Source organism: Oncorhynchus keta, chromosome 5, assembly GCF_023373465.1.
Source record: "Oncorhynchus keta strain PuntledgeMale-10-30-2019 chromosome 5, Oket_V2, whole genome shotgun sequence".
NCBI classification, from domain to species: Eukaryota; Metazoa; Chordata; class Actinopteri; order Salmoniformes; family Salmonidae; genus Oncorhynchus; species Oncorhynchus keta.
In genome coordinates this window covers 16,554,397-16,570,955 of record NC_068425.1, presented here as the reverse complement: position 1 = coordinate 16,570,955, position 16,559 = coordinate 16,554,397, and the positions used below count along the sequence as shown (strand labels likewise).

General features: G+C 41.3%; 3 protein-coding genes across 6 annotated transcripts in view; all 3 read right to left on the bottom strand.

Annotated features, from left to right (window-relative positions):
• The window catches only part of LOC118384169 (myocardin-related transcription factor A-like), a 50,203-nt gene extending 48,383 nt beyond the window's left edge, over positions 1–1,820 (bottom strand). For 3 of the 4 annotated variants that reach the window (XM_052518839.1, XM_052518843.1, XM_052518840.1), the window contains exon 1: positions 1,599–1,820. The gene's annotated coding sequence lies outside the window, so the exon portion shown is untranslated. Of the gene's footprint in view, positions 1–1,262; positions 1,285–1,598 lie in introns of those variants that run through there. The other variant, XM_052518841.1, reaches the window with a different exon arrangement.
• A 3,337-nt stretch (positions 1,821–5,157) lies between these two features.
• On the bottom strand, positions 5,158–7,823 carry LOC118384168 (leucine-rich repeat-containing protein 17-like). The gene is made up of 2 exons (XM_052520062.1): positions 7,545–7,823; positions 5,158–7,137 (listed from the first exon to the last, which is right to left on the bottom strand). The coding sequence occupies exon 2, from the start codon at positions 6,291–6,293 to the stop codon at positions 5,814–5,816; it is 480 nt and encodes a 159-aa protein (XP_052376022.1). The 5' UTR covers positions 6,294–7,137; positions 7,545–7,823; the 3' UTR covers positions 5,158–5,813.
• Positions 7,824–11,616: 3,793 nt separating this feature from the next.
• The window catches only part of LOC118384576 (protein LSM12 homolog A), a 6,483-nt gene continuing 1,540 nt past the window's right edge, over positions 11,617–16,559 (bottom strand). Inside the window, exons 2-5 of the mRNA XM_035771214.2 lie at positions 14,762–14,895; positions 13,984–14,093; positions 13,314–13,440; positions 11,617–13,209 (exon numbers count right to left, since the gene is read on the bottom strand). Coding sequence (XP_035627107.1) covers positions 13,117–13,209; positions 13,314–13,440; positions 13,984–14,093; positions 14,762–14,895 — 464 coding nt within the window. The 3' untranslated portion in view covers positions 11,617–13,116. The remainder of the gene's footprint in view (positions 13,210–13,313; positions 13,441–13,983; positions 14,094–14,761; positions 14,896–16,559) is intronic.

Here is a 16,559-nt window from a genome sequence, read left to right as displayed (position 1 = left end):
GTCTCCCATTTACTCAAAGCTCAAGCTTGATAGAGATTAGATGCTAGGTAGACCCACCCCACGTAAGTATAATACAGCATTTAGATAATCCACCTGTTTATAGGCACTGACAATAGAAACAGTAGGCCAAGTGGAGAGGATCAGCCTGAATAGGGTTATCTGTGTGCCAAATAAATATGAAGCACTTATGTCATGGCCGGAAAATAAAGGATAAGAGATTTGACAAAAGGATAGGTTTATATTTTTTGCCAAATCGACACAAATCTAAGCCTTGAGAAAGATAACAGGCAGGATGTGAATCCACAACACTAGCCCACTCCACTTTTACAGGCAATATTAATGTTAATTTATAAACTTGGTGGTTCGAGCCCTGAATGCTGATTGGCTGACAGCCGTGGTATATCAAACCGTTTATGACTTCAAGCCTATCAGCCTAATGGCTGGTGTAACCGATGTGAAATGGCTAGCTAGTTAGCGGGATGCGCGCTAATAGCGTTTCAAACATCACTCGCTCTGAGACTTGGTGTAGTTATTCCCCTTGCTCTGAAAGGGCCGCGGCTTTTGTGGAGCGATGGGTAACGCTACTTCAAGGGTGGCTGTTATCGATGTGTTCCTGGTTCGAGCCCAGGTAGCGGCGAGGAGAGGGACGGAAGCTATACTGTTACACTGGCAATACTATAGTGCCTATAAGAACATCCAATAGTCAAAAGGTATATATAATACACATGGTATAGAGAAATAGTCCTGTAAATACTATATTAACTACAACCTAAAACCTCTTACCTTGGAATATTGAAGTCTCATGTTAAAAGGAACCACCAACTTTCATATGTTCCCATGTTCTGAGCAAGGAACTCAAACGTTAGCTTTTACTTCTCCAACACTTTGTTTTTGCATTATTTAAACCAAATTGAACATGTTTCATTATTTATTTGAGGCTAAATAGATTTGTATTGATGTATTATATTAAGTTAAAATAAGTGTTTGTTCAGTATTGTTGTATTTGTCATTATTACAAATAAAAAAATAAAATCGGACGATTAATCGATAGTGTCATTTTTTGGTCCTCCAATAATCGGTATCGGCGTTGAAAAATCATAATCGGTCGACCTGTAGTCTCGACCTCTGAATGCTCGACTATGAAAAACCAACTCACCTTTACTTGTTGCATCCTCTATAACCACTGTGATTATTTTACCCTGCTGGTCATATAGCTATGCAAATCTTGAAAAACGATAAGGCCAGATGTCAAAATGTCTTACCTAGCAAGTCACGTTGGCAACGTTGAGTGTTTAGGCTACCATTATGATTGACAACTAGGTAGATAGTTAATTTTAGGAAACTAGCCATCAAACCAAACACTATCTAACCATTATGGTAATTGTGCTGTAACCATTACGTAATGCGCTCGCTCGATGCTAGGTACATAGACTCATGGCTCGTGCCAGTGCAGCAGCCATAAACCAGATTTTAGCCCCGCGTAGCCAGATGTGTGTGGGTGCACTGTTGCTAAACTGGCTAATCACTGGCCAGCTCCCGAGTCTGATTGCGATTATTTGATAGCTAACCTAGATGCTAACATTAGCGATTCAACTCACCTCGCAAGAGACACACGCTGCTGCAGTGCTGGTGGTATGGAACCGAGACCGCAAGCATTCGAGCGGTGACGGCCGAAAAGTTATGGTCGACATGTTCGTCGCATTTCCATTGGTCTTCAATCAAATCGATACTTTACTGACCGTTGTTAAAGCTAGCTAGCTAATAACATTCAACAACATTCAATAACAACAAACTGCTCACTCAAACGAGTGTCAAACCAGCAAGAATAACAATCCTTCAGAATAAGAGTTCTGTCCTGTAGTCTTTAATTGTAAATGATTAAATAAGGAAAATAATTATGGACAATATCTTAATACTCGATATATCTTATACCAGTTAAGTAAAAATAAGTATATTATATTTGTTCGTATTAAACTGTTTTCCCCAAATGATAAAACAAAAATGTGCGTGTACTTTTATCAACTAGTTCGAATGCGTGTTAAAATAAAAGTCTAAAACATATCACACATCCCATTCCAGGCCCACAATATCAATCGTCTCTACACCAACATCAGTACAGAAGTAGGGTTTGAAAGCAGTTAAAAATCCTATTTAATCCCGATGTCTTCCGCCCAAGCAAAGATCCTGCAGTTCTAACAAAGGATTCTCACTTTAATGGCCAGATGTTTGGGAAAACCATATTTAGTAAGAGTTCCAACCCTGTCCTTGATCTACTTCCATTATTAGGATAACATCTTTTGGTGTTTAGCACCACAGTAAAAAATACTAAGTTTATTCACATGTTTAACACAAATCATCCTCACATAAATACACCATACACTGATTCTATTGATTTTCTGGACATTACTGTTTTCATTTTTCCCAATAGATGGAGACAGAATCTTCAAAACCATAGTAACCTTAAATCAACAGATACACACTGGGAAAAGTATGTCCTCGACTCTTTCAGATATATTTTTGAGGAGATGGGAAACTACATTTGAATCGAATTTACGTCCATTGTGTACGTAGTCAGTGTGAAGCGCTGTGCATTCTGGGCGATTCGGGGACAAGGAAAGCTCTTCTTCAAGGAGTGAATCGGGAGCTAGCCCAGATGCCTGTGTGGAGTTGTCCTACTAAGTACTAAGCTAACATATAGGCGTTATAAGCACTACATAAAGGCTTAGCAAATCATCTATAAGCATATGTCATACTCTATAAATGGTGTATAAACATACATAGTGCATTTATTGATTATGACATACAGTTAGCGATTATTTGTGAAGCATTTATGTAGTCCTTATGATGCCTTTATGTATGCTCAGAGGTGTAAAGTACTTAAGTAGTACTTTAAAGTATTTTGACTTCAGTACTTTTTTGGGGGTATCTGTACTTTACTGTTTATATTTTTGGCAACTTTTACTTCACTTACATTTCTAAAGAAAATATTGTACTTTTTACTCCATACATTTTCACTGACAACCCAAAGTACTCATTACATTTTGAATGCTTAGCAGGACAGGGAAATTGTGAAATTGACGCACTTATGAAAATAACATGTGGTCATCCCTACTGCCTATGTTCTGGCGGACTCACTAAACACAAATGCATCTTTTGTAAATAATGTCTGAGTGTTGGAGTGTGCCCCTGGCTCTGCGTACATTTTTAAAACAAGAAAATGGTGCCGGCTGCTTTTCTTAATATAAGAAATTTGAAATATATACTTTTACTTTTGATACTTAAGTATATTTAAAACCAAATACTTTGACTTTACTCAAGTAGTATTTTACTGGGTGACTTTCACTTTTACTTGAGTAACTTAAGGTATTTATACTTTCACTCAAGTACGGCAATTCAGTACTTTTTCCACCACGGTGTACGCTCTACTTTGTACATTTGGGAAACTACAAAATCATCTCAAATGGTGGGTTTGGCGCCCCCAACTGTCAACAGTTTCCACAAAATCTATTTGAAATAGTTTCATGCAACTTGTGGGAAACAAGAAATGCCCTCCTGGCTAATCTTCAACAGCACATTAGATCTATTAACAAGAATGACAAAGACACGTTAATAATAAAATAAAAAAATAGGAACATGCATTAGAAAACTTAAAGGAATAGTTCACCAAAATTACATATTGGTTTCCTTACCCTTTAAGCAGTCCATGGACAAGGTATGACAACAATCCATGCTTTGGTTTAACTGGCCACTGATTCAAATGCTAACTTTTAAGTCAATGTTTCCTATATTAGCACCTGCACACATTATGTCCAAATCATCCTATAGTATCTCAAAATGTGTAACTCAATTAAATTACTACAGATTATTTGGTTTGTGGACCAGGATGTGGACATAAAGCAAAGGTTTTGATTCGGCATGTGGTTCAGGGTTAGGGTTGAACAGGGATGTGGACACGAATCTAGGGTTAGGGTTGTGGTTGAGGCTAAGTTAGGTTTGAACTGGGGTGTTGAAGGTAGGAAGCTAAGAAAATTCTCTGGGTTGATTATGAATACTTTAATGTCATAAAATCCCATACTATTTTCTCTTGGCTAAATTAGAGTTTTTTTCAGAGACAATGGCATCTGGTTTCTGTTGTACAATATGAGCGAATGGAATTTAATTATGTAATTTATACCTTCGTCTGTCCTGTCTTATGTTTTTAAGTAAAGGATGAGAGCTAGTTTGTATTAAAATGCCCTATGTCTCATAGATCTGTCTGCACTGGGTTCTGACAACTAAAACATTGTAATACACACCTGCTGGTAGTAGACGGTTATTATGCCATTGTTATGTCATATCATTGTTATCTGGTTCATCTGATAATAGCTTTGGTCATATGGGTGGCTGGCCCATATCTTCATTGCTGAATCGCTTCTCCTTATCCAGATCCATTTATAAGGCTGCTGAGCAGAAACAGCATCAGTACCGATACAGGTTCAACTTCTGGACATTATCCTCCTTTTAGAGAAGGTCTGCCCAGGGGATTTGAGCTGGGTGGCTGTCTGTTTTCTACCCGTGGCAGTTCGTTTCCTCCTCTGGTTTTTAATCAGAGCCGTAATCTGCTGATGTTGCTCTAGAGGCCAGGCCCATATGCCACATTCTCCCTGTGACCTGGATCTAAGCCTTTTAAACCCTGCAGCAAATTGTCTCTGGCCAAAGACCGGTGTCAGAATCTGAAATGCTCCATGACCTTTATCGGAATCGAATGCAAAACTGTGCACTTCCTAAAATTAAGTACTTCAAAGTGTTTCATCTGTGCTCTCTATTTCAATATCACCAAACCCACAGGAATACGATGTGGTTGTGGCCGAGGTCCGGCTTCTCCAGGCTGGAGGCCAAACCCACAAGCAAAACGTATGTTACCAAATGCACATTTTCATCTTAAAGGGGAGAACATCTTGTCACATCATGGCAGACCGAGATAGATTGAAACCGGCTTTAATCTGTGTGTGAGCTGGAATAGTGGTGATTAATTGGTAAATAATCTGACCTTGACTAAAGCAGATGTTGATCATCTAAGGGGGGGTTTAGCTCTAGTGCAGTGCATGGAACAGGGAAAGGGGAGACCACTATACTCAAATCTGGCAAAGATTTAATCCAGGTACATCACAAGATAGTAAAAAAAAAGAATCATACTTTATTACCATCTGTATACAATAAATTCCCTATCAAACATATCCATGTGTTCGAAGATAATCATCATCATCATTCATGAAAACAAAAATAACTACTGTAATAGGTCCTATATTTGAAACATGACTCGTTTTTTCTCAACAGTGTGCAGAAATGGAATAGACATTGAAGAGAAAATGTTGAACAGAAAAAGACAAACACTGTACTGGTGTTTCAAGAAATAAATTAACAGGATAAATTGTAAGCAGTCAAACACTTCAGGTAGGTCTTAAATGATACACTGAAAAATAATGTCCACGTCCTCCAGTTACACAAGTCACAGACTTCTAGATACATCATACAAAACTGCTCATACACTAAAATATTGTTTCTCAGACTCTTGGAACCAGATTGGGTCATGCATTATGACCATGATGAAGTAGAAGAGAGAATGAATGCCTCCAACAAGTTCAACTGAATGTTAAAGAGCATTCTGAGCCTGAGGTGTGTTATGAACCCTCACAGTCAGTTTGCTGCAGATGGGAAATCTTCAAAAATAAAAACCCAGGAAGCATGGTGTGAAATATGATCCTAGATCAGTGAGGGAAAATGCATCTACCGAACTGATTACACACTCACTCAGTGTCCCTCCCCCATGACAGTCACCTTTCCTGGGACTGCGACTCAGCGTCCCAGCTCTTGGCATGTTGGTTCTTCTTGCGGGTGTGCTCAGCCATAACCACAGCTGCCAACACGGTAACCAGCACCGTCACAGTGATGACCAGCACGGTGGCCATCTCTGCCATGCACAACTGACTGTCCACCCACGCCAGCGAGGCACCCGCCAGCTGCAGAGGCTTGTGGCATGTCACGTTGTGGTAGTCATCAACGTGCAAGTGGAGTACACTCAGCAGCTTGCTGAAGACCCGGTGCAGGTCGCAGTCGCAGTTCCATGGGTTGCCAGCTAGCTGCAGGTGGGTGCCGGCCGTGTGGAGGCTCAGGAAGGTCTTGAACTTAAGGTGCTGCAGCTGGTTTCCCTCCAGGCCCAGCAGGGTGAGGCTGTGCAGGGGAGCCAGAGCCTCCGTGTCGATGTGAGTGATGTTGTTCTGGCCCAGCTGCAGGGCCTTCAGGACGGGCAGCATGGACAGGGAACCATGGCGCACAGCTCCCAGCTGGTTGGCATGGAGGTAGAGGTGGCGCAGTCGAGACAGGCTCCTGGCTGGAGGAAGGTGATATGGTTGTGGCTGAGATCCAGCTTCTCCAGGCTCTCCAGGTGCTCCAGGCTGGAGACTTCCAGCCGCTCAAGGGTGCTGTGTTCCAGCCGGAGCTCCCGGACTGAGGACAGACTGTGGGAGAAGTCCGGCGGTAGCCGGAGCAGCTTGTTAAGGCTCATGTCCAGCTTCTCCAGAAATGAGAGGGAGTAGAAGGCCTGGGAGCGGAGGAGGGTACAATAAATTATGAACATGAAAAAGTAATCATTGGCATCAAACCCTCATATCCACCATCAAATCCTTATGCTAAACTATGCCACTAATGCATAGGCTATCACAGTGTTTCTCAATCCATTACTAGTGTTGGGCTAGAACAAAAATGTACACAGTAGGTCCCCTATGAGTATATGACATTATATGGGTTTCGCATGTGTTAACTCGGGCTGCAGCAGCTGGATTACACTATCAGACAGCACCAGGACACGCAGTGACCAAAGTCCCGCAAAGGCACTTCCATCATCAAGTTGCCACCCAGGTCCAGCAGCCAGGTGCCATGGGACAGGCCATGGGGCACTTGGAGGAACCCGCGCGCTCGACAGTCCACTAAATCCGAGTGTTCGTGGTGAGGGCACTCTTTTGAACCTACCACTGAAGACAGCGCCAGCAGAGCAGGAAATAACATATTACTTGCAAAAATGTGCACCTAAAGTGCTTTATCACGACAAGGCTTGAAGACGTTGAGTTGAGTGTCAGAATCCAGATATCTGAGGAATATCTGCAAAATAAGGCAAACAACCATTATACTTATGGTTTGGAGATGCTGTCGCTGAGTAGTGAGTATTCGGTACGATAGAGAAACATGTACATATATATATATATATATATATATATTAATCTGTAGGCTTTTAATAGCTTGAACTAGTCGACATCTCTAAAATACAAGTTACAAAACTCAGAATCCGCTACTGTACACAATACCAGCAGTGAGCCGGTTGCGCGTAATGTGAATGTTTTACGCATAGCCTATTGTTGGTAATTGCAGAAACACACAATTGCGTTTTTAAATACATTACAATGTAAATAAAAGGTTACTTTTTTTTAAACCTACAAAACAGCAAGCCTTTTCAACGAACGATAACAGCAACGGTAAGTACCTCGTAATTAAATTAAACAATACTTTACCTACAATCTTTATATCCAATCAATAATGAGAAGCGCTGGTGCCACAGCAGTAAACCAACTCCTTCGTCATCTCTGTCACACTCCCTCCCGCTTTTTCCGTTGAGACCAAATCCACAAATCATCGGCCCTACAGATGTTCCCATCTAAGAGTTTTTGTTTTCGTACTCCTTCTCAGACCCTCCCTTTATTTAATCTCAATGTATCCAGTGTCCTATTAGCAAGAGTAGAATAAACATCCCCGTTACCCATTGAAGAACCCTCGTTTTTCTAATATGAAAAACTGACGATGGAACATCTGCCCTGCGATCCCCCAACTTTAATATTACACAATACAGTGGGGCAAAAAAAAGTATTTAGTCAGCCACCAATTGTGCAATTCTCCCACTTAAAAAGATGAGGCCTGTAATTTTCATCATAGGTACACTTCAACTATGACAGACAAAATGAGAAGGAAAACAAATCCAGAAAATCACATTGTAGGATTTTTTATGAATTTATTTGCAAATTATGGTGGAAAATAAGTATTTGGTCACCTACAAACAAGCAAGATTTCTGGCACTCACAGACCTGTAACTTCTTCTTTAAGAGGTTCCTCTGTCCTCCACTCGTTATTAATGGCACCTGTTTGAATTTATCAGTATAAAAGACACCTGTCCACAACCTCAAACAGTCACACTCCAAACTCCACTATGGCCAAGACCAAAGAGCTGTCAAAGGATACCAGAAACAAAATTGTAGACCTGCACCAGGCTGGGAAGACTGAATCTGCAATAGGTAAGCAGCATGGTTTGAAGAAATCAACTGTGGGAGCAATTATTAGGAAATGGAAGACATACAAGACCACTGATAATCTCCCTCGATCTGGGGCTCCACGCAAGATCTCACCCCGTGGGGTCAAAATGATCACAAGAACGGTGAGCAAAAATCCCAGAACCACACGGGGACCTAGTGAATGACCTGCAGAGAGCTGGGACCAAAGTAACAAAGCCTACCATCACACTACGCCACCAGGGACTCAGATCCTGCAGTGCCAGACGTGTCCCCCTGCTTAAGCCAGTACATGTCCAGGCCCGTCTGAAGTTTGCTAGAGAGCATTTGGATGATCCAGAAGAAAACAATTGGTAAAAACTCAACTAGTCGTGTTTGGAGGACAAAGAATGCTGAGTTGCATCCAAAGAACACCATACCTACTGTGAAGCATGGGGGTGGAAACATCATGCTTTGGGGCTGTTTTTCTGCAAAGGGACCAGGATGACTGATCCGTGTAGGGGAAAGAATGAATGGGGCCATGCATCGTGAGATTTTGAGTGAAAACCTCCTTCCATCAGCAAGGGCATTGAAGATGAAACGTGGCTGGGTCTTTCAGCATGACAATGATCCCAAACACACCGCCCGAGCAACGAAGGAGTGGCTTCGTAAGAAGCATTTCAAGGTCCTGGAGTGGCCTAGCCAGTCTCCAGATCTCAACCCCATAGAAAATCTTTGGAGGGAGTTGAAAGTCCGTGTTGCCCAGCAACAGCCCCAAAACATCACTGCTCTAGAGATCTGCATGGAGGAATGGGCCAAAATACCAGCAACAGTGTGAAAACCTTGTCAAACGTTTTCTGTAAGTCTTCACCTCTGTCATTGCCAACAAAGGGTATATAAAAGTATTGAGAAACTTTTGTTATTGACCAAATACTTATTTTCCACCATAAATGGCAAATAAATTCATCAAAAATCCTACAATGTGATTCTCTTTTTTCTTCTCATTTTGTCTGTCGTAGTTGAAGTGTACCTATGATGAAAATTACAGGCCTCATCTTTTTAAGTGGGAGAACTTGCACAATTGGTGGCTGACTAAATACTTTTTTGCCCCACTGTATGCAGTTTGTGATTTTCTTCTGAACAAATGTCATTACGTCGTATTAAATCACATTCACGCAGAGTTTACATGGTGCATCCATCAAATTGTGTGAATTCGGAAAGTATTCAGACCCCTGGACTTTCCCCACATTTGTTACGTTAAAGCCTTATTCTGAAATGGATTAAATAAATAAAAGTAATCACACAATACTCCACAATGACAAAAGAAAACAGATTGAGACATTTTTGCAAATGTATTCAAAATAAAAACACCTTTATTTACACAAGTATTAAGACATCAAAATTGAACTCCGGTGCATCCTGTTTCCATTGATCATCCCATCCTTGAGAGGTTTCTACAACTTGATTGGAATCCACCTGCGGTAAATTCAATTGATTGGACATGATTTGAAAAGGCACGTTTCTGTCAGAGCAAAAACCTAGCCATGAGGTCGAAGGAATTGTCCATAGAGCTCCAAGACAGGATTGTATCGAGGCACAGATCTGGGGAAGGGTACCAGAAAATGGTCTGCAGCATTGAAGGTCCCCAAGAACACAGTGGCCTCAATCATTCTTAAATGGACGGAAGCCTCAGTAAAAGGCACATGACAGACCGCTTGGAGTTTGCCAAAAGGCACCTAAATATTCTCTGGTCTGATGAAACTAAGATCGAACTCTTTGGCCTGAATGCCAAGCTTCACATCTGGAGGAATCCTGGCACCATCCCTACGGTGAACCATGGTGGTGGCAGCATCATACGGTGGGGATGTTATTGAGCGGCAGGGAGTCTTATCAGGATCAAAGGAAAACCTGCTCCAGTGCTCAGGACCTTAGACTGGGGCAAAGGTTCACCTTCCAACGGGACAACAACTCTAAGCACACAGCCAAGACAATGCAGCAGTGGCTTCGGGACAAGTCTCTGAATGTCTTTGAGTAGCCCAGCCAGAGCCCAGACTTTAACATCTCTGGAGACCTGAAAGTAGCTGTGCAGCGACACTTCTCATCCAACCTGACAGAGCTTGAGAGGATCTGCAGAGAAGAATGGGAGAAACTCCCCAAATACAGGTGTACCAAGCTTGTGCCGACATACCCAAGAAGACTATTGCTGCCAAAGGTGCTTCCAAAAAGTACTGAGTAAAGGATCAGAATACTTACGTAAATAGATTCTTTAAATATATATGCACATACATTTCGCAAACATATTCCAAACTTGCCACACCACAGCATTTTCTTACTCTAAAGGCATCCATTGAAACAATATTCTCCTCAACAAGTTTAACATGCCACCAGTTGCTACAACACCTGAGAGTTTGAACATAAATTAATAGATGGACAATTATCTGCACCTGGAGGGGTTCTAGGTGGTGATAAAGGGGAAACTGTGAATAATAGGTTCATACATGGTCCTGCTGACCAACCCATGTGTAGCTTACGGTTTCAGATCTGTTTCACCTCTATACATGCAGTCCTGGACAAAGGAAAACTATTCTCAGTCTGAATTAATGATTTAATTGAGGTAAAACATGTCAGAATCAAAGAGAGAGTGAAACTACAATATGAGTGACTAAGCATGCCATTCTATAGGGAAGAATAGGCTCCTTTAATTGGTTGAGTGCATCTCCATTGTATTTTTGATTGTGGAGTAGCCCACAAATGCCCCTAGAGGCCCTCAATTTCGCATGACAGGTAGGCAGGCTTACTCTAATTCATTAAGTGAGTGAATAGGGAACATACAGTATTTCAGCACCATTTGTGGTATTTCAGCACCATTTGTGGCATTTCACCAAATTGATTTTTAGGTATGTCATTACGTGTAATTCTGACAATGTGCCACGGTTCTTTGTTATGTGGATACTTATTGTTTATTGAAGGCAAGACCTTAGAGCTTGGATACTGTCTGATATGACCTATTGGATGGACATGGTCATTGCATGTTTACCACATCCATACATCTCACCTTCATTTACATTTCAATGATGCCCTCGGCTGACAATTTTAAGGCATAGCAGAGAACAAAAATGGTTTGCATTTCATCGATCCCAGATGAACCAGCTCAATAAAACATTGAAATAATGCATTTAACAAAACAATTAGTTGAAGATGAATTCCTTTTTTCCCCTGAGGAATATTTTGATACGAGTGTGAACGAAAAGACTGATTGCTACATCCCAAAGTAGAAAACCATGAACACCAAAGACCAAAAAAAGAAACATGACAAACTGCAAACTTCGTTTTTTTTCTCCTTTTTTTATTTCCATGTTACTAGCTATTTAAAAATAAAAAATAAAATACTGGGAAGGAAACCTTGGCAACGGCAGCCTCGTTGACACGGTGGACGGGTAAACAACGCGGATGCCTGTCACAACTTAACCCCACTGGCCGAGCCTCCAATCAGGCTACATTGTTATAAACACGAGGCTGGGATAGGGGCCTTTGGGCCATTTGGGAAACCTGCTCCCCATCCCAGTCTCAAACATGGCAAGATATCTTTAAGTACATTTTTTTCAAAAGTGAATACAAAGCATCCCATACAGAACTGAGATCGATCTCATCGCACACGGTTCAGTGGCACGCCATATGATATTGGCCAACGTGGTTAATTAATTTGTTTTTTCTTGTTCGAACATGGGAGGAATGCATTGAGTCGGGCGGAAGAGCAGATTTCACCTGCCAAAGTGTGTCAATGGTCGGTAGACAATAGGAGTGGGAGATGGAGAGTGTAAGAAAAGAGCTGGATTTCAATGTGGTCCCATCGTGGAAGAGGTACTGTATTGTAGAATCAAAGACCATGAGGGACAAGGATGAAAGGGAAGAGGAAAACAGCCCAGCCTCTACTCTAAAATAACACATGCCCTTTATCTTTAGCTTCCAGACTTAAAACTATACACAGAAAAACAGAGCATATTTAGTTTAGGTGGGACCATGCAGCAAGAGCTTATGGGTAAAAGCAGACAGTCATGTCTGTTTGGAAAAAAGGAAAGCATTTCATGAAAATATTTCAAGCTACTAGAACCAAATGGGTGTTTACAAATTGTATTTTTTCTGAAAGGACAATTTGGGGGAGGTATTTCAAGTCTATTTTATGTCAGATTAATAATATTAACACGATTTGAGTGTTTCCCCTGTTGAGGGAAACCAGCAACTTCATTAACCTACTGGGTGCATGTTTGTAAGATTGTGAGAGTTCGCATTCATCCCATTCACACGGTCACTATTGGCATCCTTTCAGTCAGCTGTTAAAAAAATAACCATGTGCTTTCAAGAAAGCTATTAAAATTAGTGTTCTTGTCAAAACAGTATTTCAATATTAGAAAAGGTCCTTTATCTCTTACCATAAATTTCTACTCTTGAAATTTACGAGAATTGACTAGAAAATAGATCAACCAATGAATAGAAATCAAGTGACTTTTCTCTGTGAAATGGAAGTGAGGAGCAGGCTTGATGGCAGGAGGAGAGAAGAAACAGAAAGGAAGGTAAGAGGTCTAGAAGAGGAGTGTGGGTGGGGAATGATGGCAAATTGAGATTACTTTTGTTAGATTATCTTTAAAAATTAACTGGATATTTCCTTCTCGATTGGGACCCCCTTTTGTCCTGTTCAAAATGTTGGACACCTCTGATGTTGAAGGGAGGGGGAAGAGAGAAGAACAAACCAAAACTGCCTTTGACGTTGTGACCTCCCCCAACCAATTCCCCCTCCCACACCCCCTATCCGGACTGAACCTCCGGCTCAAGATGATAAGGTGGAGTCTTTCTGTGTTTGCTGTGCTTGTGGCCGCTGCACAGACTTCTGGCTCTCCACATCTCTAAAATGTTTCTCCACCTGCAGGGGACAAGACAAGTAACATTTTATCCTCAATCAACTTTCTGGTATTGCAATTCCTGTATTCCCTCAATGGTGGATGAATGGTGGGAAGACATACTCACTATTTTGCGTACGTGACTTAAAGCGCTACCCTCTTTGCCTTTGCAGTTCTCCACTTGGTAAGGTGGGGATATGACCACGTCGTCCATCACCATGATGTTCTTCTCCTGCCATTTGCAGTCTTTGATGCTACAGAGAGATTGAGAATGTTTTAGAAAAAAGCACCCAGTAGCTTCCTTCAGTCAGGGTACTGAGGTTAAAGGTTTCAGGTCACACATTTAGACAGATGACTCCATGCAGCAGGTATCGGATGGTGGACAGGTGCATATCGAACAGCAATAACGCTGAAGAAAATGTACAAACAAATTAAACAGAAGAACATTACAGAATTAACAGCTTACATTAGAAATTGGTCAATCAGTGTTGGTACTGTAAGACTTACAGTCATAGTCTAGGCCAAATCAGGGATCAACACTAGAACCAAGAGGTATAATGGAATGCATACCAGTTGATAGGGTTTAAAACAAAACATTACAGAATCAAAGACTGGCATTCAAACTGGTCAACTAATCAGTGAAGGCAACTTCACCATCCAATGAGACTATTTAAATGCATTGGGTAGCAAATTTTCTTTAAACAGCCTTTTCTGACCGTCAGAGTAAGTAAATAACTGATTTTTCTATAGTTGGATGAAGCAGAGCCCCAGTATTAGAGACAGGAGACGATACTCACGTTTTATGTATAGTCTGGAATAGCTGTTGGCCCTCCACAGAGACTCCAGCACTAATTGCATATGCTTGGGATAACTTGTCTTCCTTTTCCGACCGTGCTCTGTTGGCAAGCTGCAGGCGTGTTGGAAAAGGAGAACCAAAACGTTAGAGCTGTTCACAATAGCCAACATTCTCAACTGCGAACCCCAAAAGCCCTTGGAAGTTAAAGTAAAAGGAAAAAATTATATTTGGCATTGAAAGTAACTTTAAGAAATGTCCACCTGTTAGCAATACAAACAAATATTAGAAACTGCTTAGTGATCATTTTAGTAAAATGTGGAAGTGGGTTTTGTTTGATGCCGACCAAAGTTGAATGATATGGCGATGGAACATTTCAGGATTTTTTGGGGCAAGACAATGGCCTTTCATTCTTTAAATAGACAAACAATCCATTCAGGTTAAACATATGGTTCCAATCAACATGTGAAAGCACCCAAAATTATACAAATTCATTGACTCCGTGTTGGGACGGATTCCCAATTCCAGTCCTGAAAACCAATGGCTGTGCAAGTTTTTGTTTCAGCCCAGCATAAACACACCTGATTCAACTAGAATAATCAGCTTGCCTAAACTAATTACAGTCTTTAGTCTGACTGAACCACAATTAGCTGACTCAAGTGAGTCAGAGCAGGACTTATTGATAAAGCTAATGACAAAATGACCAGATGATTCGTCATGACTTGGTATGAGAAGGAGATGTGTCAAGGAGGGTGTGAGGAGTGGTGATTGGCTGGTCTTACCTTGCTGACATTCAGAGATGCTAGTGGAGGAGGAGTTTCAGTGCGGTCATTAATGATGTCCACCTCAGACACATAGGCTAAGTTAATCAGAATCACGTCGCTGACGTTTGCCTTTCCACTGGAGGGGGCGCATTCTGAAAGGTCAGTGGGTCAAGGCAAATAGGCTGTACGACATTCAGAATGGAGGTCAAATAAGCAGCAGCTCACATTAGACTAAATATACATGCAGGACTTGTATGTGAGGGAAACAATGGATCAGCTGGAATCATAATTCTATCACTTCTCCCACAAACATTAGGCTATGCCAGACCTGAGGTAAAACAACATTTGTAAGTTATTGAGATGTCAGAACACACATTCTAAATGGCATACTGCAGCTAGTTACAATAGACCAATTTAGTCGCTCAATAGTGAAACACTGACCAAATAGGCCTAATAAGTGAGCACAACATATTCTCCTCTAGTAGATCCAAGCACAGCACCAATCCAACTTTGCCATGTGCTGGAGATCCCCCTGAATGAACACCTTTTTCACCCCCCCTCTATTCTGCCATTCAACAGCCTCCTCACAACAGAACATCCTGGGATCATGTTTGCCCATTACCTAGGAAACAGGTCCAGGGTTCACCACTGCAGTCCAGGAACAGCCTCTTGCCCAAGAAACAATGCAGACTGTTACAACCCATAACAGAAGTCCTAAACATTGACTGGTAAGTCCTGAGCTTAGCCTAACAAACCACCAGCAACTAAACAAAATGAATAGCCCACTCAGAACTTCTCAAATGAGATGTTAAGAAGCAAGCATTTCACAGTTAGTCTACACCTGTTATTTAAGAAGCTTGTGACAAATACAACATTTGATTTGAAGACGGCATGAGGTGTATAGACTCCACCAGGAGATCCCCTTTCAACTCCGCTAACTTAAGTGAGGGGACAAAGAGTCCAATGCATTGTTTGTAAGGAAGGAGGCTGGGTACGAACGAGCCACAATTCATATGGATATCAGAAATACTGTGGAGCGAAAGAGGGCAAATAGCCTACAAGGCAGAAAACTTTTTTTTTGGCATACTAAACACAACTGCCAAGAGTAGCCTTCACGAACACCCAACTGTGTTAAAGAAAGATCAAAGGATACTATCTAGTAGCAGCCTGCTTACTGCCCTTGACACGGTTTATAGTCTGGTGACAGACAAAATTAACTGATTCTGACCTCACAACAACCGAAGGCAGCACAGAACTTGTACTAACAGATTTCCCAAAAGATTTCCTGAGCCAAGCTAACTATTTCCCAAATAAAAACGAGGTTGGATATGAGTAAAAGTTTGTGAATAAGGCCTGTCTTTACTATGGTCAGAAAAGTTCTCATTACAAGGCAGACAGAGGTAAAGTGCTCAGAGCTGAACTCATTCAGGTTTACAATCCTTCATTTTATGGCTGCTGCACTTCCTCCATAACAGTAATAGAGGGCTGTGGATTTCCTGTCTGACATCATGACCTTTCAGTGACTCACCAGCCTCAAGGGAAACAACCTAACTTGCCATGAGGGTATGACTGGATCTAGAAGCTTTATTTACCCTCTGCGCTGTACTATGCTATTGTGTCACCCGAAAACATGTCACAGTGTGCTTCCATAAGCAAAATACCTCAAGTGAATAGGCCTACATGATACACATCTTGAAGAGTATTGGGAACATGCCCTCTATGCATCTCACAACATCCACAAAAAAGTAGACTAGATTTAACAACCTTAACATTGTAGATCTGTATAAAAAAAAAACATTAAACATTTAAAAAAAAC